The 24,883-nt window shown below is 35.4% G+C and overlaps 1 protein-coding gene across 2 annotated transcripts in view; it reads right to left on the bottom strand.

Moving 5' to 3' along the window:
* Nucleotides 1-24,883, bottom strand: part of ADAMTS20 (ADAM metallopeptidase with thrombospondin type 1 motif 20) — a 216,210-nt gene that overhangs the window by 170,799 nt on the left and 20,528 nt on the right. For both annotated transcript variants that reach the window (XM_024991940.1, NM_001206093.2), the window contains exon 3: nt 23,193-23,355. In XM_024991940.1, the coding sequence (XP_024847708.1) occupies nt 23,193-23,355 (163 nt within the window). The remainder of the gene's footprint in view (nt 1-23,192; nt 23,356-24,883) is intronic.

The raw sequence follows: 24,883 nt of genomic DNA, 5'->3' as shown, positions 1-24,883 counted from the left end.
GAATCTTGAGGATAGTAGGGTAACTAGAAATGAGCCAGCCACAAAAGTATAAATCCTATTTGATTCTACTTATTAGCTATCTAAAACAGTCAAAAATCATAGAAACAAAATTGAATGGTTGGTTACCAGGGCCTGTCAATATCTCCACCTGAGATAGCCCCCAAAGTTCTGTCCAGCCTGGGTGCTACAAAATTAAACATCTCACTGGTTAATAGTAAGCTAAACAAGAACACAATTGAGGAAGTACTGTGGCTTGAAGGAGTCAGATTGACAGTAAGTTAGAATAGGTAACTCTCTGTAGGCTGAAATAATGAAAGAAAGAAAGAAGAACTACAAACTGGAATGAAAACATTGGATAAACAATATACACAGGAAAAAAAAAAAAAGAATCCTTAGAACAAAAAAATATACAAATTCAAATTTAAAATTCAATTCTGGAGTAATTGTTTTAAAAAGGGAAAAATAAACATTAAGAAGATATTATAAACAACTTGATACAAACAAATTAAGAAATGTTTTCTAGAACATTTCTGAAAAAAACACAACTTATCAAAACTGACCCACAAAGAATTAGAAAGTCTAACAGCCACATAACTTAAAAAAATTGAACTCTAATCAATTCTTCCCCAAAAACCCAGTCTCAAAGGGCTTCACCAGCAAACATGACTAAGCATTTGAAGAAGAAATAACACTACTTTCTCAAAACTTTTCTAAGAACTTAAAAAAAGGGAAAGATCTCAAACATGTTTCATCTGTCTTTTAAATGATGATATATCAGAATATATTCATGACCTTGATTTTTGTTTGAGAAAGGACTTTAGGAGACAAAAAATACTAACCAAAAAGACTATTCATTTGAGTAAACCAAGACTTTGAACTGTGTTCACCAAACAACATTATTATGGGAAAAGGAAGAGATATCTGGAATAAATATAAACAAAGGACTTATATACAGATTATATCATTAACCACTGCAAATAAGATAATAATAAAAATAAGGGAGACTTGAATACTTCACAAAAGGCAAAATTCAAAGGCATAAACACAGGAAACAGTACCAAAATTTACCAATAATCTGGGAAATGCACATTAAAATGCAATGAAATTTAACTATATATCCTCCCAAATGGCTAAAATGAAACATATTGAAAATAACTAGCCATGGTAAAATAATGTGGGGTTCCTGAGCCTCTCATATACTGCTGGAGACAGTGAAAAGTGGAATAATCACTTTGTAAAATTTCAGTGGACTAAGAAGGAATTGGGATATGTCACATAGCTTAGTGCAAAAAGGATACAATTATTATATTCCTTTAAAATCAGTAAGTATAGGTATGCGTATATACTGCTGTTAAATAAGCACATTACCAAAGGAAAAAGATACTTAGTACAAATTCTAAATTCAAAGTGTTGTGGGATGACTTAAGAACAGAAAAATCAGCAAAAGTAAGGAAATAGAAAAAAAAGCAACAGAATAAAATTAATATGAAATACAAATAACACAATGTATATTGTCTATTATAAATCAAGTAGAGATTATCCATGAACAGCACGGGCTTGAACTGTGTGGGTTGACTTATACATGGATGTTTTTCAATAAATATGTACTATAGGACTATGATCTGCAGATCTGAAGATGCAGAAATACAGATATGGACAGCCAGCTGTAAAGGTAAATGCAGATTTTACACTGAACAGGGGAGTCAGCACCTCAAACTCCTTCCTTGTTTATGGGTCAAATTTTCATTTCTAACAAATTTACTTATATTAACTCATCTAATTTTTGTTTAATCACTAAGTCATATCCCACTCTTTTGGACTGTAGTCTACCAGGATCCTCCGTTCATGGAATCTGCCACACAAAAAGACTGGAGTGGGTTGCCATTTCCTTTTCCAAGGGATCTTCCTGACTCATGAATGGAAACCACATCTCCTGTACTGGCAGGCAGGTTCTTTACCACTGAGCCACCAGGGAAGCCCAACTTATTTAACGGTGGCATATAAAGTGAGTACTATTATTAATCCCACTTTATAGATGAGTAATCCACAATACACAGAGATTAAGGAATTAACATGCACAGTTAATTAAATTTGTATGCAGGTCAGGAAACAACAGTTAGAATGGGACATGGAACAACAGACTGGTTCCAAATCAGGAAAGGAGTACATCAAGACTGTATATTGTCACCCTGCTTATTTAACTTATATGCAGAGTGCATCATGAGAAACACTGATGTGGATGAAGCACAAGCTGGAATCAAGATTGCTGGGAGAAATATTAATAACCTCAGATATGCAGATGACACCACCCTTATAGCAGAAAGTGAAGAAGAACTAAAGAGCCTCTTAGTAAAGTGAAAGAGGAGAGTGAAAAAGTTGGCTTAAAACTCAACATTCAGAAAACTAAGATCATGGCATCCAGTCCCATCAATTCATGGCAAATAGATGGGGAAACAGTGGAAACAGTGGCAGACTTTATATTCTTGGGCTCCAAAATCACTGCAGATGGTGACTGCAGACATGAAATTAAAAGACACTTACTCCTTGGAAGTAAAGTTATGACCAACTAAGATAGCATATTAAAAAGCAGAGACATTACTTTGCCAGCAAAGATCTGTCTAGTCAAAGCTATGGTTTTTCCAGTGGTCATGTATGGATGTGAGAGTTGGACTATAAAGAAAGCTGAGTGCCAAAGAATTGATGCTTTTGAACTGTGGTGTTGGAGAAGACTTTTGAGAGTCCCTTGGACTGCAGGGAGATCCAACCAGTCCATCCTAAAGGAGATCAGTCCTGAGTGTATACTGGAAGGACTGATGTTGAAGCTGAAACTCCAATACTTTGGCCACCTGATGTGAAGAGCTAACTCATTTGAAAAGACCCTGATGCTGGGAAAGATTGAAGGCGGGAGGAGAAGGGGATGACAGAGGATGAGATGGTTGGATGGCATCACCGACCCAATGGACATGAGTTTGAGTAAACTCTGGGAGTTGGTGCTGAACAGGGAGGTCTAGCGTGCTGCAGTCCATGGGGTCACAAAGTTGGACATGACTGAGCAACTGAACTGATTGAGCTAAAAATGAAAACAAATAACTGGTTCATTTCAAAAACCAGAAAAAAAAAAGTAACTGGTTCATATACAAATAAAGGTAGTTTAAATTTGTCAATCAAAAAGCAAAGGCTTTATAGAATTAGATCAGTAAAATACAGCCACATTTAATTAATAAGTAGCACATCTGAGATTGAAATCCTAGATATCTGGATTCAAAGTTGATGATTTTAACCACTAAAACATATTGCTTGACAATGAAGGTTAAAGGAAAAAAAGAAAGAAAACTGTAATTTAACAACAAACACACTTTCACCAAAACAGATATCAGGGGTTTGATCTCTATAGAAAATGAAATAATGATAAGAATATTGTGCAGACTTTGTAAAATATTTGATTTGGAAGAAATCTGATTTCATGCTTTAACACAGAACTATATGAGTGAATTTTGTTAATTACAAGTGACAAAAATGAAAAAAATTAAATCCGACATATTTTTATGTAGCTTAAAAAACAAAATAAAGATTTAAGAAATATATATGGATGCAATAACACTACATAAAAAGCAGGGAGATGACATGCATGACATTTAGAATGATCAGGTGAGGGGAGGTAGGTGGACTAAATGAAAGGGTGGGTGCAAGCACAATTGTGTGGCCATATATGGGCTGTTGTCCAAATGCTGTTTTTTATATTGGTTTATATATTCATGACTTTCATTATTATTATTAACAAGTTCTTAACAAACAGTAATTTACAAAACCAACTACTGTTAAAATAACAGGACCATTCTGATCGCCATCATACAGTAGTTTTAGAAATGCTAAATATTAGGAAAGAGATGCTGAATATTAGAAAGTTTTTTTGCTAATGTTTTGATTCTGCAAATCTAATTTTGCAAAGACAAATGGCTTTGATAACTAAAATAACCAAGAGCCCACATTTAAAATTTTGTAAACAAACAATCCTCAACAAAGGAATAATTCAACAATGGAATGTTATGCAGATATGGAAAAAAATGAATGAGGTCTATGTGTTTTCATAAGGAAGGATGTTCATGATTCATTTTTAAGTAAAAAGTGTTAAGTGGAAAAATAATATGAATGATAGTATGATCTCATTTTTGTGAAAACAAACTTTTACAAAATATACAGATTCATAAAAACTTATGTGACGAGCCAGAAATACATGGAAGTATATACCTCAGACTTTTTGCACTGGTCATAAGGAGAGGTGTGACTAGACAACTACTAAATTCTTTCATTAATATCTCAGTCTCCTTTAAATCATTACAATGAATTTGTTTACTGGTTTCTGAATTATAGTATTATTTTTGAAAACAGTATCCGTAACTATCTTACAGGCTAAACATTTTATCTCATTACCTTTTTCTGATATTTATGCTTAAGTACTATAATAAATGATCATAAAAATGACCTTTCCAAATACCCTAAATAAATGAGCATTATGCAAAGCTCTTTGCCAATTCAATTACACCATTTCTATGCAATGCTCCATTAACTCAAATGTTTAAACAATGTCTTGTCTTTTATTAATAACAAGTGTAGTATGACTCAAAACTAATTTAGACCAAAGCACTACATCTTAAACATCATGCAATGATGATAATCTGCTTACTAGAACATAAAATACTTAAAATTACAAAAGCAAAAATAACTCTTACAACAGCATACAGTATTCTAGAATGCAAAGTGATTAAATAATCTATGCAAATATAAACTACTAAAAAGTTTGTCAAACAATAATGAAATTATCTGTAATTTGACTTGAACATTCTACTGACACCTCATATTCAAAGGATATAAAAATGAGTTAATTTTCTTTTCCCATCTTGAGTTTCCCTTTTTCTATCAATGTGGGCAATAACCTCCAAATACCATACTGAAACTAAACTCTACACCACAATTGGGCTCTTCCTGTCTTTCCTTCACCGTTTGTATCTGATCACCAAGTTTTGCCACTTCTTCATATTTTTTCTTGTATTGCTCCTGTTGTCAATAATATTATTGCCTCAAAACTTATTCAAAGCGTTCTCACTTAAGAGTAACATTGTTGCAATCAGTTCAGTTCAGTTGCTCAGTTGCTGCGGACTCTGCAACGCCATGGACTGCAGCATCCCAGGCCTCTCTGACCATCACCAACTCCCAGAGTTTACTCAAAGACATGTCCATTGAGTCAGTGATGCCATCCAACCATCTCATCCTCTGTCATCCCTTTCTCCTTCCACCTTCAATCTTCCCAGCATCAAGGTCTTTTCAAATGAGTCAGTTCTTCACATCAGGAGGCTAAAGTATTGGAGCTAAAGTATTCAGCTTCAACATCAGTCCTTCCAATGAATATTCAATGATTGATTTCCTTTAGGATGGACTTGTTGGATCTTCTTGCAGTCAAGGGACTTTCAAGAGTCTTCTCCAACACCACAGCTCGAAAACATCAATTCTTCAGCGCTCAGCTTTCTTCACAGTCCAACTCTCACATCCATACATGACTACTGGAAAAACCATAGCCTTGACTAGACGGACCTTTGTTGGTAAAGTAATGTCTCTGCTTTTTAATATGCTGTCTTGGTTGGTCATAAATTTTCTGCCAAGGAGCAAGCATCTTTTAATTTCACAGCTGCACTCACCATCTGCAGTGATTTTGGAGCCCAAGAAAATAAAGTCCGTCACTGTTTCCATTGCTTCCCCATCTATTCACCATGAAGTGATGGGACCAGATGCCATGATCTTAGTTTTCTGAATGTTGAGTTTTAAGCCAGCTTTTTCACTCTCCTCTTTCATTTTCATCAAGAGGCTCTTTAGTTCTTCTTCACTTTCTGCCATAAGGGTGGTGTCATCTGCATATCTGAGGTTATTAATATTTCTCCCAGCAATCTTGATTCCAGCTTGTGCTTCATCTAGCCTGGCATTTTGCATGATGTACTCTGTATATAAGTTAAATAAGCAGGGTGACAATATACAGCCTTGACATACTCCTTTCCCGATTTGGAACCAGTCTGTTGTTCCATGTCCAGATCTAACTGTTGCTTCTTGACCTGCATACAGATTTCTCAGGAGGCAGGTCTGGTGGTCTGGTATTCCCATCTCTTGAAGAATTTTCCACAGTTTGTTGTGATCCACACAGTCAAGGGCTTTGGTATTGTCAGTAAAGCAAAAGTAGATGTTTTTCTAGAACTCTCTCGCTTCTTTGATGATCCAGTGGATGTTGGCAATTTGATCTCTGGTTCCTCTTTTCTAAATCCAGCTTAAACATCCAGAAATTCATGGTTCATGTACTGTTAAAGCTTGGCTTGGAGAATTTTGAACATTACTTTGCTAGCGTGTGAAGTGAAGTCACTCAGTTGTGTCCGACTCTTTACCACCCCATGGACTGTAGCCTACCAGGCTCCTCCGTCCCTGGGATTCTCCAGGCAGAAAAACTAGAGTGGGTTGCCATTTCCTTCTCCAGGACATCTTCCCAACCCAGGGATCAAACCCAGGTTTCCCATATTGCAGCCAGACGCTTTACCATCTGAGCCACTAAGGAAGCTCATTGCTAGCATGTGAGATGAGTGCAATTGTGCAGTAGTTTGAGCATTCTTTGGCACTGCCTTTGTTTGAAATTAGAATGAAAACTGACCTTTTCCAGTCTTGTGGCCACTGCTGAGTTTTCCAAATTTGCTGGCATATTGAGTGTAGCACTTTTACAGCATCAACTATTAGGATTTGAAATAGCTCAACTACTCCCATCACGTTCACTAGCTTTGTTCGAAGTGATGCTTCTTAAGGCACACTTGACTTCTTAAGGCCTGCTTGAATAGTAAATTAAAATAAGACACAAACTATCTCTTGAATGATCCCACTATCATCATCAGTCTCTTCTCCGGCTGATTCACCCTTCATTTGTATCCAAAATGATTCATTTTTAGGACTATCCTTTTCATCTCATCCTTATTCAAGAAATTACGATTGATCTTCTTTGCTGATAAGATGAAGTCCCAAGCCCCTCCCCATCAGCCCATCATCCCCACTACTATCAAGCAATATACTCTGTCAAGGCCTAAAAACACTGCTGGGCAGTATGTTCTGCCCTTTGGATATGCTTAATAAATGTTCAGGGATCAAGACCATCCCCATGGAAAAGAAATGCAAAAAAGCAAAATGGCTGTCTGGGGAGGCCTTACAAATAGCTGTGAAAAGAAGAGAAGCAAAAAGCAAAGGAGAAAAGGAAAGATATAAGCATCCGAATGCAGAGTTCCAAAGAATAGCAAGAAGAGATAAGAAAACCTTCCTCAGCGATCAATGCAAAGAAATAGAGGAAAACAACAAAATGGGAAAGACTAGAGATCTCTTCAAGAAAATTAGAGATACCAAGGGGATATTTAATGCAAAGATTGGCTCGATAAAGGACAGGAAAGGTATGGACCTAACAGAAGCAGAAGATATTAAGAAGAGATGGCAAGAATACACAGATGAACTGTACAAAAAAAGATCTTCACAACCCAGATAATCACGATGGTGTGATCACTGACCTACAGCTAGACATCCTGGAATGTGAAGTCAAGTGGGCCTTAGAAAGCATCACTACGAACAAAGCTAGTGGAGGTGATGGAATTCCAGTGGAGCTATTCCAAATCCTGAAAGATGATGCTGTGAAAGTGCTGCACTCAATATGCCAGCAAATTTGGAAAACTCAGCAGTGGCCACAGGACTGGAAAAGGTCAGTTTTCATTCCAATCCCAAAGAAAGGCAATGCCAAAGAATGTTCAGACTACCGCACAATTGCACTCATCTCACACGCTAGTAAAGTAATGCTCAAAATTCTCCAAGCTAGGCTTCAGCAATACATGAACCGTGAACTTCCTGATGTTGAAGCTGGTTTTAGAAAAGGCAGAGGAACGAGAGATCAAATTGCCAACATCCGCTGGATCATAGAAAAAGCAAGAGAGTTCCAGAAAAACATCTATTTCTGCTTTATTGACTACGCCAAAGCCTTTGACTGTGTGGATTACAATAAACTGTGGAAAATTCTGAAAGAGATGGGAATACCAGACCACCTGATCTGCCTCTTGAGAAATCTGTATGCATGTCAGGAAGCAACAGTTAGAACTGGACATGGAACAACAGATTGGTTCCAAATTGGAAAAGAAGTACGTCAAGGCTGTATATTGTCACCCTGCTTATTTAACTTATATGCAGAGTACATCATGAGAAATGCTGGGCTGCAAGAAACACAAGCTGGAATCAAGATTGCTGGGAGAAATATCAATAACCTCAGATATGCAGATGACACCACCCTTATGGCAGAAAGTGAAGAGGAACTCAAAAGCCTCTTGATGAAAGTGAAACTGGAGAGTGAAAAAGTTGGCTTAAAGCTCAACATTCAGAAAACGAAGATCATGGCATCCGGTCCCATCACTTCATGGCAAATAGATGGGGAAACAGTGGAAACAGTGTCAGACTTTATTTTTGGGGGCTCCAAAATCACTGCAGATGGTGACTGCAGCCATGAAATTAAAAGACGCTTACTCCTTGGAAGGAAAGTTATAACCAACCTAGATAGCATTTTCAAAAGCAGAGACATTACTTTGCCAACAAAGGTCCATCTAGTCAAGGCTATGGTTTTTCTTGTGGTCATGTATGGATGTGAGAGTTGGACTGTGAAGAAGGCTGAGCGCCAAAGAATTGATGCTTTTGAACTGTGGTGTTGGAGTAGACTCTTGAGAGTCCCTTGGACTGCAAGGAGATCCAACCAGTCCATTCTGAAGGAGATCAGCCCTGGGATTTCTTTGGAGGGAATGATGCTAAAGCTGAAACTCCAGTACTTTGGCCACGTCATGCGAAGAGTTGACTCATTGGAAAAGACTCTGATGCTGAGAGGGATTGGGGGCAGGAGGAGAAGGGGACGAGAGAGGATGAGATGGCTGGATGGCATCACTGACTCGATGGACGTGAGTCTCAGTGAACTCCGGGAGTTGTTGATGGACAGGGAGGCCTCGTGTGCTGCGATTCATGGGGTCGCAAAGAGTCGGACACAACTGAGCGATTGAACTGAACTGAACTGAACTGAATAAATGTTCGTGGAAAGAAAGGAAAAGGAGAATGAGGAAGAAAGTGAGGATGATAAATTTGGAAGTGAGATAGAAAAAAGAAAGATAGAAGGAGGGAGATGGAAGAAAGGAATATAATGAGGAACAAGACAATAAATTTATCAGAGGAGCACATCAGAGCAGGGGTAATCCAATCAGTTGTCAGCTGCTTCATGTGCAAATGGTTTCTCCCATTCTGAGGGTTGTCTTTTTGTCTTGTTTATGGTTTCCTTTGCTATAAAAAAGCTTTTAAGTTTAATTAGATCCCATTTGTTTATTTTTGGTTTTTTTTGTTTCTTACTCTAGGAGGTGGGTCTAAAAGAGCCTTGCTGTGATTTCTGTCAAATAGTATGTAAAACAGGTAACTAGTGAGAACATGCCGTGTATAGCACAGCTTGGTGCTCTCTGATGACCTAAGGGAGTGGGTGGGAAGGAGGTTCAAGAGGGAGGGCATAAATATATACCTAAAGCTGATTCATTTTACTGTACAGCAGAAACTAACACAATATTGTAAGGCAATTATACTGGAATTAAAAAAAAAAGAACATATCAAGTACAACATTCATTCTGGTCTCTGGGCTGAGGCTGGAATTGATATTCCTGCTCTGTATTTAACCAGATGAGTAAACAAATTTTACATTCTCCAACAGCACGTAATCATCCATTTTAAAAACAAGCATGAAATCACATGAAGCTCATTCTAGACTTTCAATATTTCAAACTACTTGTTAAATACTCAATAGGACTCTCAGCTCAAAGAACTGAGTGTGCCTTGAAATAAAAGACGATCATATTACATATACTGTGAAATCTCAATTATATTTTCTCATGATTTAAATTGCTTTCTGGATCTAGTATATGTCCTATATTGCAACCCTATTGAGTTTTCTTCTTAATATTACTAGCAACAATAATGGCAAACATAATATTCAATGAATGCTTATTATGTATCAGGTACTTGTAAATTATCTCATTATTAACAACTTTATAAGGTGGGTATTTTGATTATCTTTATTTGAAGAAAGCAAGGAACAGGAGGGTCAAGTAAACTGTACATGCTAACATAGCTTATAAATATAATTTCAGAACATATTTTTTAAAACAGTAGTATTCCATAATATAAAAATTCATAAAAATCTATAGTTCTCTGATTTGTCAATATTAGAAATATCAACCCCTGTTAAAGAATTTGCTTATAAAACACTTTATAATTCTTTATTTTAAAGAGGTTCACAAGTTAATAATTAGAACCCCATCTATTAGTGATAAATGTGCAGAACATCATGGACTTGCCTGTGGCCAGCTGAAACACGAAATATAAAAGCATTATTACATCATTAGTCCTCATTACATCCCTGAATCAGCTACTATTATAGTGTACTTTTAAAAAGAGAGACATGTGACACAAGTTACATAAAATTTCAACAGCCACCAAAAATAAGTGGCATAACAAAGAGATGAATTCATATTTTCTCAATATCAATGATTACATCTGAATTCCACATCACATGACCCTTTTAAAGGTCAAGTGTGGGTAATTCATGCAGAATGTTAAGAATTTAGTAATTAAGGTTATAATGGAAAATCCTGCCTCCTACAAAATTAAAAGAGGAGTTAGTCATATGCATGAAAATATGGGGTCTTGTCTTCTTTGCATTACAGAGCCATAGAGTTGAGCTAAAATTCTGATATAAAAGGGTTTAGCTTGATCTTTTACTTTACTTTTTACTTTAGTGGCCCTCAAGGAGAAAAAAAAGGGGACACTGGAAACCCCCAAATTACTCCCATTAATCCTAAGGAAACCCCCAAATTACTCCCATTAATCCTACATATAGCAAGAAATTCTAGTTTCTTCTGCTGTGTGTTCTGACAGGGCAAAGGGCACACTGGTAAATATTACAGAGTAAATATCCTTTCTTCCACATTATCAAAAGTCAACCTTTGTGGCTAGCTCTGAAGATGTACAAGACAATTTCTCTAATAAGCTGAATCCAGGATTCTTGCATAAATCAAGAGTTAAAAACAAGCATACATTCATTCATAAATTCAAAACCTTTAAGATTTGTTAAATGGAGAGGAATACACATCCATTGTCTCCTATCAGCTTTTTGCACCCCAACCTCCATAGAATAGGACCACTTGTGTTGCCCTTTGCATTTTAGGAAGTGCCTTTTCAGGTCTTAAAATCCTATCTCTTTTCAGAAATTCTAAAAAAAAGTGAGACTAAGACAAACTAATCAAATGATACAAATGTAAGAAGAATCTGAATGTACAATTACATATATTGATATAACAATGTTATATTGTATATTGATAATAACAACTGCTTGAAAAGATGCTGAAAATCTTAATGAGTTAAATTTATACCCTTAGCAACTAAACATGTAAATGAAATGTGACATTTCATTCTTTAAAGAAAAGTCAGTTATTCAGAATTCATGCTGAACACTACATATCTCATTGATATGTAGTGAGCTTATTTTGCAAGAGTGCACAACTGCTGAAATTAGAACAGAGCATAACACTATTAAAATAGACACCAATTGAGAATTCTACCTCATTAGTCTTGTCTTCCTATTTTCAGATGAGCTTTCATGGCAAGCCACTCCTGAACCACAGCCACTTACTATTACTTAATAGTAGATAAAATAACTCCCTCTGCTTTCCAAACTTTCCATGACTTGCTCCTAGAGCTCCATTTCCCCATATTATCTGACAATCTGCCTCATGTGGAATCATTCCAGAACTGCCTTGAGATAATTTTAACTACTAAGCATCCTAGAACACCTCCCAAAGTACAAAGTTAGTTCTAAGCAGGCATTTATAAGCATTACATGCTACTTGGATCTTCCCTGATGGCTCAGCAGTAAAGAATCTGCCCTCAATGCAGGAGATGCCCATTTGATCCCTGGGTCTGGGAAGATCCCCTGGAGGAGGAAATCGCAACCCACTTCAGTATTCTTACTTAGAAAATCCCATGGACTGAGGAGCCAGGTAGGCTATGGTCCAAGGGTTGCAAAGAGCTGGACATGACTGAGCATGCACACACACCCTATTTTCTCTATCCCTGAACTGATATACTATTTTTCCACACTATTACTAAGTAACTCTTTAAAATCTTACACTTCCTGTAGTGTTATTAACTATGATTTATGTCTCAGATTTTTTGGAAAATAAAGTTATAACTCATAAAAATATAAAATGTAACACAAAGATATACTTTAACTTTTTCTTTATTCCAATGTTACTGCAGTCATTACAATTTATTTCTTAAACTATATATATATATATATATATATATATATATATATATATATATATATACACACACACTCTTCCTGACTCTAAAATTCCTGAAACAGCTTTGGCTGAAAATAGACTTCTTGTACGAAATATTCTTTGAAACTTTAATATTTGCTTAATTTTTTTAAAAAAAAGAAATATTAAAGGTATTTCCCAAAGTAAATTTAACAGTGAAAAACTCAGAGCTCTAATTAAAAGACAGTCATTAAATGAACATAAAATGTTAAAAATTAAAATTTTATGCAATATCTTAACAGTAATTAACATCTTTATTACAGACTAAATTTTTATTCACATTGCTTTTGTAAAGGCTTTTATTAAGCCCAGTTCTTTTAGTTACTAACAAAAGTGGGGGAATAAAATCAAACTCTGAAATCACTGATAAGTCAAATTCTTATTTGCAAGCAGGTATTTTGTTTATCTTATGCTACACTTCAGAATTTAACAAATTACCACTTTCTAAAAGAATATTTTTGTCAATTGTACACCAGGAAGTTATTTTATATCTAGGTACATTTGTATTAGGCAAAAGAAGTTGCAAACTGCAGATGAGATCAGAGTGGGAAGGGAGTTTTTATCTTCAGTTTTCTGGCTCTCTTCCAAGGAAGAAAAGCACAGGGAAGAAGCCTCCTTGGGGGAGGTCCAGAGAACTGGATGCTTTCCACATGAAACAGATGTCTGTCGCTGACCTGACCACTGGCCCAGCTCTCACTCTACCAGTAATGATCCTCACAAAGAGAGGAACACCAGCTGGGACCAGCCAAGAACCTGGCCCATCCTTGTGCAATTTTCCCCAACATTTGTACTCATTGTGAAAGTAGACAATCTCATGTCTTGATGTCTTTAAACAGAGCTGTTTTTTGAATGCTGCAATTCTGAATTAGATTTTAATTGAAAATAATTAGAATCTTGCATCTTCTTCATGAGAAAAGCATCATGTGACTCAATACTAGCGATCAAAGATTAAAATTTACTTCACTAGCATTTGCAGTTAAGTCATGTGTTGGAAGAAAAAAAATTGTAAAATGAACAATCTGGCTGATTAGTAAATTAATACTTTACATAGAAAATTTTACATTTATTGCTCTCCAAAAATCTATTGAATTATTTACTTCTTTACTTTTTGAGTAATTCTAAAATAATATCAAGTGAGTATATGACAAATGACTATATAGCTTATATTTCATAGTCCATCATTTTAATCATTCTTTTCAATAGTCTTTCATCTTCCTTGCTCTTTTCTATGCAATAAGGGAAAAATTACAAACCAAATCCATTCATAAACATAGATGTAGAAACTCTAAAGAAAATATTACCAAAACTAGTCTGATAAGAACCCAAGCCAGATTTGCCATTTGAGAATCAAGTAACTGAACAAAGGGGGAAAATATGATCACCTTGGTACATGAAGGAAAAAATGTTTTGATAAAATTCAATATCCATTCTTAATAAAATTTCTTTATGAAGCAGGAGTTTAGGGGAACTTTCTTAATCAGATAAAAATTGATTTTTCTTCCTAAGAAAGACCTGCAACATTTTGTTATAGACATTGTGCACATCAGAAAACATCAAAAGCTTTCATTCCAAAACTGGTAATGAGGCAAGAATTTTCATCACTGCAATTTCCATTCAACATTGTTCTAGAAATCCTAGTCAGTGCAATAAGGCAAAAAAAGAAATAAAATATGGAAATAATCTTTCAAAGAAAGAAAGAAAACTGTCTTATATTTTCATATACAAAACCCAACAGTATAAACAGATAAACAGAATATATAAGCAGAACAAGATTAATATAAAAATGTGCCTGCATTTTTATGTATAATAATTAGAAAATGAAATTGTTATATATAAAATTTATACATTTTATGTATAATAATTAGAAGATAAAATTTAATTATATCATTTACAATAGTGTCAAAACTGACTAAATACCCAGGAAGAATCCACATATACAAGACTTCTACAAAGAAATCTAGAAGACATTAAATGAGAAATTAAGCAGGACTTTACGGATATGTCATATGGATAGATTAGAAGATAATACTGGAAAGATGTCAATGCTTCAAATTGATCTATTAATCCATTTAAATCCAATAAAAATCCCTTTTATTCTTTTGTAGAAATCAACTATATATATATCAAGAATAGCCAAAACAATCTTGAACATATTTTGAATAAAATCAAGGATCTGTTGTACCACATTTCAAGACTTATAACAGAGCTATAATATTTTTAGGACTGTTTTTAGCTTTTTTTGTCTTGGCACAATATCATAAATAGGCCAATGGAAGAAAAAAATTATATCTAAAACAGATCCACATATATGAACACTTTTCAAAATAAATGTTATGCAAAATGTTTTAAATTCCTATGAAATATCTCAATTGATTTACATGAAATAAACTTATTTACACTGCTTTCAAAAACTTTATTGAGTTTACTATTTCTGGATTTTGACAAAAGGAACAAATCAAAGTTTGAAATGGATAAATTGAGCTCTTAATTTCAAAGATATAGTTTAGTTTATTTTATGCTGCATTCCAAAGCTTAATGTATCACTTTTTCTACAAAAGTTTTCACCATTGACAGGATTAGTCCTCTCAAAGCCTGCTGCTGCTGCTAAGTCGCTTCAGTCCTGTCCAGCTCTGTGCAACCCCATGGACTGCAGCCTACCAGGTTTCTCCGTCCATGGGATTCTCCAGGCAAGAACGCAAGATAGTTAATCTAAGTCTCCTTCATAATACCTTAATTTTATGAATCTTTATTCCTGAAAACATTCTGGAACTCATTCCAATTAGCACAATACTTAGGGTCACCAATCATCTCTACTTTGCAAAATCCAATAATCAGTTCTAAATCTTCATGTTCTTTGAATTCTCAGCACATTTAGCCAATTAGTCTTATCTTTTGAAAAATCTTTTATCACTTAGATTGGGACACTATTGCCTCAGCTTTTTTATTATCTCCCTACTTTTCAGTCTTCCTAGTTTTCTCCTCATCTCCACAACTGCTAAAAATCAACATGCCTCATTGTTCAGTCCAGATTTTTTCTCTTCTGCATCTAATCCATTCCCTACACAATTTTATACAAACTATCTTAAAACATCATTTATATGGTCTGACTTCAAAATTATTATCCCAAGCTTAGACTCCTTACTGATCTTCCAACTCATATATTCCATTGCCTACCTGACTATTCTCCTTTTGGATATATAATTAGCATCTTAAATTTAAAATATCTAAAGGCTAATTTCTTGATATTCTCTTCTAATCCATGGTTTCCACAGACTTCCCCGTCTTGGTAAATGACAATTCTTCCATTTGTTCAGGAAAAACAAACAAATATAAAACTTATAAATAATATGTGACAATTTTTACTCTCAACCCCCACCTTCACTCCACCTATCAGCTTGACAATTAAGATGTACACAGTATCTGTACACATGGCTAACTTCATGGCTATTGCCCCAATTCAAGACATCATTTATCAACTTGATTACTGCAATATCCTCTTAACCTTCCTTGCTTCTGCCCTTCTGCTAGCGTTGCAGGATTCCTTACAACAATCCGAGTGATATCTTTAAAAAACAGGCTGATCAGGTAGGTCACTCCTACGTTCAAAATCCTACAGTGGCTTCCAGTGCTGAAGTTATAGCCAAAGCCATTATTGTGTCTTACAATGTCCTACATGTTGAAGCGGGTTCACCATGAATCTAAAATAGCTTAACTTTCGATCTCTCACTTACAAAGTCCCTTTCAAAGACCTTGAAGGAAACCTAGAAGCTTTTCACTAGCTTCACCAAGAAGCTCCCCTTGTGAAATCTCCAGGTCCCACAACCTGGATTCACCTACATCATAGGATCTAGCCTCCCATAGATGTTTACTTCATCTCCTTCTACCCTCTCACCCTGCTCACAGCAATTGTACTTGTACAGGGATGAGTTATAATGCCCCAGCACCACTGTAGCATCAGTGAAGGAGGTGCTCAAATATATACATTATAAATGAATGAACAAATGAATAAACAAACCCACATTAGGGGCAAATTGAGACTTCATCCTCCAGAGTTACTGATGTGAAACAAGAACCAGAGTCTCCTCTTAGCAGTCAGCTCTTTTCTCCACTTATTCAATTTAAGCTCACCCCAGAACATGGAGCAGGGAAAATTTGCACACATATTTCACCACCGAACTCTTCTTGCGTCCCTTCTTCATTCTTCTTCTAGCACACCACAAGACAGACATGCTTATTATTTATTGACCCTACATCATATATTTTCTCCTTCCTGCTGAATGCTATAAATGGAGTCCCCTAGGGCTAGTAGTGAATGTATTACTATAGTAAAAGAGAAAGAATTCAGAAATTTCTTCCATTTTCTTGTGGCACAAATTTAAAAGTCATAACCTGAATAATCATCTTGGTCTTTCTATTTGGATTCTCTCCATCACCAAAATAAAAAACTGAGAAGTGGTCAGGAAATCCAAATTTGCTAGCATGTATGCAAAATTATTGAATACCATGACAGCAGAAAAAAATGAACTGACTGAAAATTCTAGACAGTGTTACACTAAGAACAAAATTATTAGTTCTCTTACTTGTACCATAGCTTGTATTTTAGTTATTAATATCTCAGTCCTCTACTCATTCTGTATATTTCAACACAAAGTTCAGCTACTAATCTGTTAATGTCAGAAATATTCTCTTCATTCTGTATTTATCAGTTGTTGGCATTTTCCTTTGCCAGTGCTCATAGGCACCAAACAATTTTTATAACACCAGTATTATAACTGCCCATCTTGTGTTTCTGCAGTGTCCCCTCTCTAACATTTATTCACCTAACTTCTCACAACAGTCCCCGATTTCTCTTCAGGTATCTATCCCCATCTATTCACTTAGTCAATAGTTCCAGTTACACTCACCGGACCCTACCAGCCGACTGATGTGGCTGATTACATCTCTGTCTCCCAATAACAGCAATTAATTCAGACCAAGGTCAGGCCAAAGGACATAATCAGACCCCATATCAGGATCTTTGTTTGACCTACTTGAGGAGATGACTCTCAGTATCTACAGGATCAGTGCTGAGGTAAAGCCCAAACCCCTAATCCAGTTTGTACTGACCTCCATGAACATTCCCCTGTTTACCTCCCCAGTATTAGATCATCCTGCTTCTGTATGGAATACTTTTCATCATCTCCCTGTCTAATCCCTACTCTTCTTCTAGGTTTCAGATAATGAGCTATTTTTTCCATTAAGCTTCTACAACTTTCATATCTGAGTTAGACTGTCTTTGTATGATGCCCCAAATCATCTTCTAAATGAACCTCATCTTTCATACCTATCTGTAAGCAGTACAGTTATTTTAGTACTAACAATTTCTCAACTATTTACATGGCATGTATTATAAGCATAACATAGTATTAGTTGCTGTGAGGAATATAAAAAATGAAATAAAATATAACCCTTTAGTTTAAGGAGCATAAACAAAGAATCTTAAAACTGAGATGTAGGATAACAGAGCACATAAGAAATTTTAAAACAATACAAGATAGTGTTAATTATGTGCAGAATAAATACAGCAGCCCCTAAATCGTGAATATTACAGAGCCAGAAATTCAAAAGTCCATGATCTTAATCTGACAAAATCATGGGCAGGTATGTTAACCATAGGAGAATGAGTAGGATGCTAATTATAAGTAAAATGAATAGCAACTTTTAGTAGAGTAAGAAACTATACTAAGATATAGTTAGTAAAAGAGCTAAAAACTAATAATTCCATTCACATTTTTATCTCTATAAGTGAAGAGCATCTTAAATATCTAAATAAACATATTTACAGCAAAGGGATTTTTTTAGAAATTTGAGGAGATACCTCTCCCTGTAGAGAAAACATTAAGGAGAAATTTCTTTAAAGAACAAGTGACTAAGAATATGAAAGAAGCCAAAGGAAACATATGGTGGAGACAGAGCACTGAAGAACAAGTACTGCTACAATAAAGGGTAAATGGAGATGTATTCAATTCTAGCAGTGAGGCTTATATTATGGTCAAGGTAAAACACATAGAAAACAATCAAGTTGCAAAGTGACTAAGAACACTACATAAGAAATTTCAAAACAGGAAGTGTATCAATCTGAAACAAAGACAGAAAAATTCTTAATGGAGGTGGAAGAGAAACACAGACTCACAGTGCATTTCAAAGAAGGATTAACAATTTCAGTCTCACCTCAACAGAGATTTGATGAACACATAAACCAGAACAAGTTGACATCAGAATGCCTAGCAACAAAAAAAAAGCTGTAATTTTACAGCGAGAGATAAGCAAACCTTTAACAGAAACATAAGAAGTGGTTTGACACTATTATGTTTAAGACACAGGTGTAGTTTACTCTTCAATTAGGGGTTATAATTATGATTGTTTCTTTTATACCTCGAGAAGCACAATTCTCCCCATCATTCCCAAGTTAGTACAAAGACAACATCAAGAAAAAGACTACGCTTCAAAACTAGAAGAATGGATCATTATTCCTACCAGAAAAACATTCTCTAGTTTAAAGACAGAGTATGAAATATATAATCCCAATACAGAGGAAGGAAGATTTTTAAAAACTGTTAAATTTTTAAGAGTGGGTAGTCCTCTGGTAGTCCTTCCTGGAAAGAACTGTTGTTACCACAGTTAAAATATGAAGGATCACAGTGACTTTCCATGATACATATTTTCAAAATGCACCTATCAGACTGGTTAAACATATCCTCTGGTTCCCAGCATGTGGGTTCCCTTCTTCATATCCCATTTAAAACACAATTCACCCAACGGGAATCATTAACTTCATTACAAGTAAAACTAGATAATATAAGAATTCACAAATAAAATAGGATTTCAAAGTTCTAGGAACTGCCACAGACATAATAATGACAACACAAAGTAAGTATCAAAAATGGCAGACTGATCCTTCTCTTTGGAATGAATTATTGAATACACGCACATTTCAATATTATAGCAAGCAAAACACACAATTGGCAAAATAGGTCAGCTAATAAAATAATGCTATATGCATAGAACAAATAATTGTCACACTACTACTAGGTCTTCCCCTCACAGAAAACATGTATGAGCCAAGGATGATTACAGCTCAGAATTACTCTAAGGAACAGTGACACATGACTATAAGGAGTGCTTTGAAAAGTACAGATCCATCCATATATATGTATATGTATATATATATATATATATATATATATATATATATATATATATGGGCTTCCCTGGGAGCTCAGCAGTAAAGAATCTGCCTGCCAATGTAGAAAACACGGGTTTGATCCCTGGGTTGGGAAGATCCCCTGGAGAAGGAAATAGCAACCCACTCCAGTATTCTTGCTTGGGAAATCCCATGGACACAGGAGCCTGGCGAGCTACAGTCCATAGGGTCACAAAAAGTCAGACACGACTGAGTGACTAAACAACAACAAGATATATATATATATATAGATATATTCTATTCCATAGCATTCACAGTCTCAAAATCTTAATAGGTTGGTCAAATTTCACAGTTTGGGATTTTTCTTTTCTTGGGATGAAACTGAACTTAAGAACATTGCTAGTATAATAAGATGAAGAATAGCCACTTAAGCAAATAAACTACTTTTATGAACTTTAGAATGCTGATTAACAAGTCAAAAAAGAAAACCTAAAGGTTGAAGCAAATAATCTGTTATTCAAATATAAATTAATCTTTTCTAGTTAACTGAACAGGACTTTAAAAAGTAATACTTGTTAAGTTTGCATCGTATAGCATATGCTTAATTTCAACAGAAATTTGAACACCAAAAACATACAGGCTTCTTTTGGGGAGTGCAGGTAAAACGGGATATGGAAGAGAGAGTAACTTTGGATTCAGACGTATTGAATCTAAGATACCCTGGGACATCCAAGAAAACACTGGCATCCGGCAGTTGTAACCCTGAGATTTCATCTTAGGACAAGCTGAAGATGAACATGTTTCAGTTCTGTATCATTTAAATTAGTAGCTAAAAATTAGAGAAGTACAAAGAAAATCACATAGACTATGTAAGAAGTGGTATAAAGCGGTGGCCAAGAGGTGCACTTTTAAAAAATATTCAACTTAGAAGATGGGAATAGCAATAACAGCCACGAAGAGAAATGGGAAGAAAGGTAAGAAAGAAAAGGACACTGAGAAGAGAGAGACAGAGTAGTGATGGCAGAACGGGAATAAGGAAGGAACACAGACCAGCTCTGATCTGCCTTGAAGAGTGAGTAATGGCAGAACCACGCTTAGCAGAATCCAGAGGGTTATTTTCATTCCTATCAATCTTTTCAGGATTTCCCTCCCCCTTGGGTTTTAATTTTGTTACTGTGTGGTTGTTTGTTCCTCTCATGGGTTTTATGAGCTTATTTGGCCATTTCCACTGGATTTTACTTCTAATATGCCTGATATCTACCTGGAAACCTGGCATCTACAATGGCTACGGTTCAGCTACCAAACATAATTCATATGGCCACATGATGAAATCTGATGTAAAAAAAAATTTAATCCATCAAGACTGAAGCGACTATGAATTACAGCATTTTAGAATTTTAAATAAATTTAAATCAAGAGAAATATGGGGAAAAAATAGCTTTTCCTTTTCCAATTAATTCTTTTGGTTCGTAAGTTAAAGCTTTAGGCCTACCTAAGTGAAGAATTCTCCTCATGTTTTTAGAATATATAAGATCCTGCAAGTATTACAGAACAGCGGTGTGTGAACTGGGGACGAAGAAAAAAACCTTTGATAACATTTTACTAATGACATTTACAACTCTCCATTTTACTAACAGGATGATGATTAGCAGCTAATTATTTAGGCCATTAATTGTTGCCTTTTTAGTGATTAAAAATATATATGTTAATTATACCTAAAAATGTAGATAATTTAAGAATTGAAAAGAATGATACTACTTTAGCATTTTAGTAGATAAACATTTTGGGAAAATATATCATGATTAAAAGAAAACTAAAACTCATAGCTTTCTATTTGCTTGCTATTTGTAGTTTTTATAACAAATCTAATTTAGTACAAGGTTTTTTTTGTTGTTGTTGTTTTTTGTTTTTTTAAACAAAAGGGTCTGGCTTTTCTTGAACCATTCTCTTTCTGATAATGAACAGATTGTGAATGCAAAACCCTGCATATCATTATGTGAAACATTTACGCATTCAGAGTGTCTACTTGGTGGCTTTCTTCTTAAGAAGCTAAACAATTCATTAAACAAGCTGCTCGTGAATGGTGGATCAGAACAAGCATAAGCTGCCTTCCGTAGAATTCTATTGTGGAGCTGTACCCATTTGTGTTTTCTTTGAAGCCATAAAAATGAAACCCTTATGCTCATATTAAAAGCATAAGAAAGGCATCTATTATGTCAATAGATTTAAAACACGGCCTTAGACACACTGAGAACCACTCCAAAATGGCACTCATATAATAGCAAAGGTTAAGAAGTGCATTCCCAGGGAAAACCTTCAAAGGCCTACATATCATTATATCCCAAAACAGATGGCAATGCACTGTTTGGAACCATAGTTCACGGACACCTACAATCTCAAATAAATCCTTTCTAATCCCACTCTTGTCTAGATTTTATACTTTGATGGTAAGTGCAGGTGCTTTTCACCATTCTTCATAGAGTGACATAAAATTATATGATGAAGATTCATGTATATTAGAAGGACTCAGCTCTTAATACAACTTCTATGCAATATACAAGTATTCTACTAGCAACAGACTTACAGTTTATAGAAATCATCAATTCCTAAGTTCTAAACCATGAATAATCTTCATTAGTTTGAATTTTATAGGGAAAAAAAAGAGGAACATACTTCTCTCATATATTGCTGGAAATAAAAATTGATTAAAAAAAAACACTTTGCAAAATAATGTGGAATTCTCTAGTAACAATGTGTATACTCTGGATGGACTCAAACACAGAGATGAGGATGAGAATTTTCACTGAAGCATTTTTTATAGTAGCAAAACACGGCAAATAACCCATAAGTTCACTGACAGGAAGATGGATATGTGAACTGTGATATATACCCCGCAATGAAAATGAACAGCTGCTACATGTACCAACATGGCCAACCCTTAGAAACAATGCTGAGCAAAAAAAGTCCCAGAAAACTATCTGAAATATTTCCTTTATACAAATTTAAAAGTATGTAAAGTTGAGCAACATGTTATTGTTACTAAGGTTCAGTTTTTTCAGTCATTTGAATTTTGCTGAGAAAAATCATACTACTATCACTAACAGATTAAAGTAAAAAATTTCTGATTCTTTGTTACAAATCTCAAATACAGTGGACTCTGAACACAGGTTAGAATTGCACAGGTCCACTTTTATGTGAGTTTTTCTCACTAAATACTTACTACAGTACTATGCAATTTATGATTGGTTGAATCCATGGATGCAGAACTGCATATAAGGAGCATTAACTGTAAAGTTATACACGAATTTTCAACTGGGCAGGGGATCAGTAACCCTCATGTTTTTCAAAGGCTAACTCTACTGAATACTTTTTTGAATGTAAACTTAATGTACAACAAAATTGCCTATAGATAAATTTCTAATGGATCCCTCGGGTCAAGAAAATTTGTTTAAAATATCACATATATCAAAATTTAAAGAAAATACATAAATTCTAAACTAAAAAAGATAAAAATAATATTACAGTTTTACCATAAAAAGTTTTACTTCACAGTTTACCTGAAACATCACAAGGCTTGTGAGACTGCAGAAAATAGTTCCTCTTTAATTCCTGTCTGTATATAAGATGTGGCTTGTTATGATCATCTTCATGTTCACTCCCATCTGCCTTCATTATAGGTTCTAAGAAATATTCACCATCATGTGCTTTAAATGTTCCCATCTGGAAATAAAGAAAATAAAAATTAATTTTCTTCTGTCACTAAGTAGAAAAAGTGTTGTGCTGTCCCACAGGTTAAAATGAGGACACAGAACAAGATAGCCAGGAGTTCATTCACTAAAGTCATCAACTGAACATAATGTTTCCTTTCCTAGCTCATGTCTTCTTCTTATGTATAAAGTCACGGAGAATGAATAATATGCCAATAAACAGAGTTGAAATGACAGGGATTTCAGCTAGAAAGAATAGCATAGGCAACAGCATCAAAATGGCCAAAAGCTTAGCACATTCTAGAAGTGAGAAAGCCTGTTTGGCTTCGTCTATGTAAGGTAATAGTGTGAGACAAGTCTTAAAAGGAAGGCTGCTGCTGCTGCTGCTGCTAAATTGCTTCAGTCACGTCCAACTCTGTGTGACCCCATAGACGGCAGCCCACCAGACTCCCCCGTCCCTGGGATTCTCCAGGCAAGAACACTGGAGTGGGTTGCCGTTTCCTTCTCCAATGCATGAAAGTGAAAAGTGAAAGTGAAGTCGCTCAGTCGTGTCCAACTCTTAGCGACCCCATGGACTGCAGCCCACCAGGCTCCTCCGTCCGTGGGATTTTCCAGGCAAGAGTACTGGAGTGGGGTGCCATTGCCTTCTCCAAAAAGGAAGGCTAGGGTCAGATAAAAGATCTCGAGTGTGATACTAGCAATCTAAAATTTGTGAGAAGTTGACAGCCATTGAAGAGTTTTCACAAAGACCTGTCACCTGAACTCCAGAATGCAATATCCAACTTGCTTTTTGACATCTCCACTTAGATCAACAGTAGCATTCTCAACCTCAAATGTCCAAAGCCAAACTCTTTATTTTCAGTCCAAACTGCTATTCTTCAGTGCTCTCTCTTTCAATAAATGGCAACAGTATTATTCAGGTTGCTTCAGACAAAAGCCTTTGAGAAAAATGAAGGATGGCTCTCTCTCAAATCTCACATTCAATTCATCTGCAAATCTAAATGGCTCAACCTTCAAGATATAATTGAAATCCAACCACTTCTCCCAAATTTTACCACTATATCCATGAACTAATCTAACTTTCTCTCCTTCCTGAACTACATCAATAGCCCTCTACAGTCTCTACAGAGGAGCCACAATAATTTGTCTTTAGTCGAGATCATGTTGCTCTCAAAAAAGAACAAAAACAAAAAAAGTATTATAACTTTTCAAATCACTCAGTAAGATACAAATTCCTTATCATGGTCCACAATGTCCTGCATGATCTGCCCACTCCTTTCCACCACCCCATCCCTCCAAACACACAGACAACCAAGAGCTCTGACTTCATCTTCTGCTCTTCCACTTTGGCTCATTCTAGAGCTCCAATCCTGATGTCTTTGCTATTCTTTTTTTTTTTTTTTAAACTTTACAATATTGTATTGGTTTTGCCAAATATGACAAGTATTCTCCTAGCTCAGGACCTATGTCTTACTAAACCTGCCTCAAGCACTTTTCCCAGCTGGCTCCCTCTATGACTTGTTTCAGGTCCCTGCTCAACA

Source organism: Bos taurus, chromosome 5 (assembly GCF_002263795.3).
Source record: "Bos taurus isolate L1 Dominette 01449 registration number 42190680 breed Hereford chromosome 5, ARS-UCD2.0, whole genome shotgun sequence".
Taxonomy (NCBI): domain Eukaryota; kingdom Metazoa; phylum Chordata; class Mammalia; order Artiodactyla; family Bovidae; genus Bos; species Bos taurus.
The sequence above is the reverse complement of the archived record's forward strand: the minus strand, read 5'-3'. Positions and strand labels throughout refer to the sequence as shown.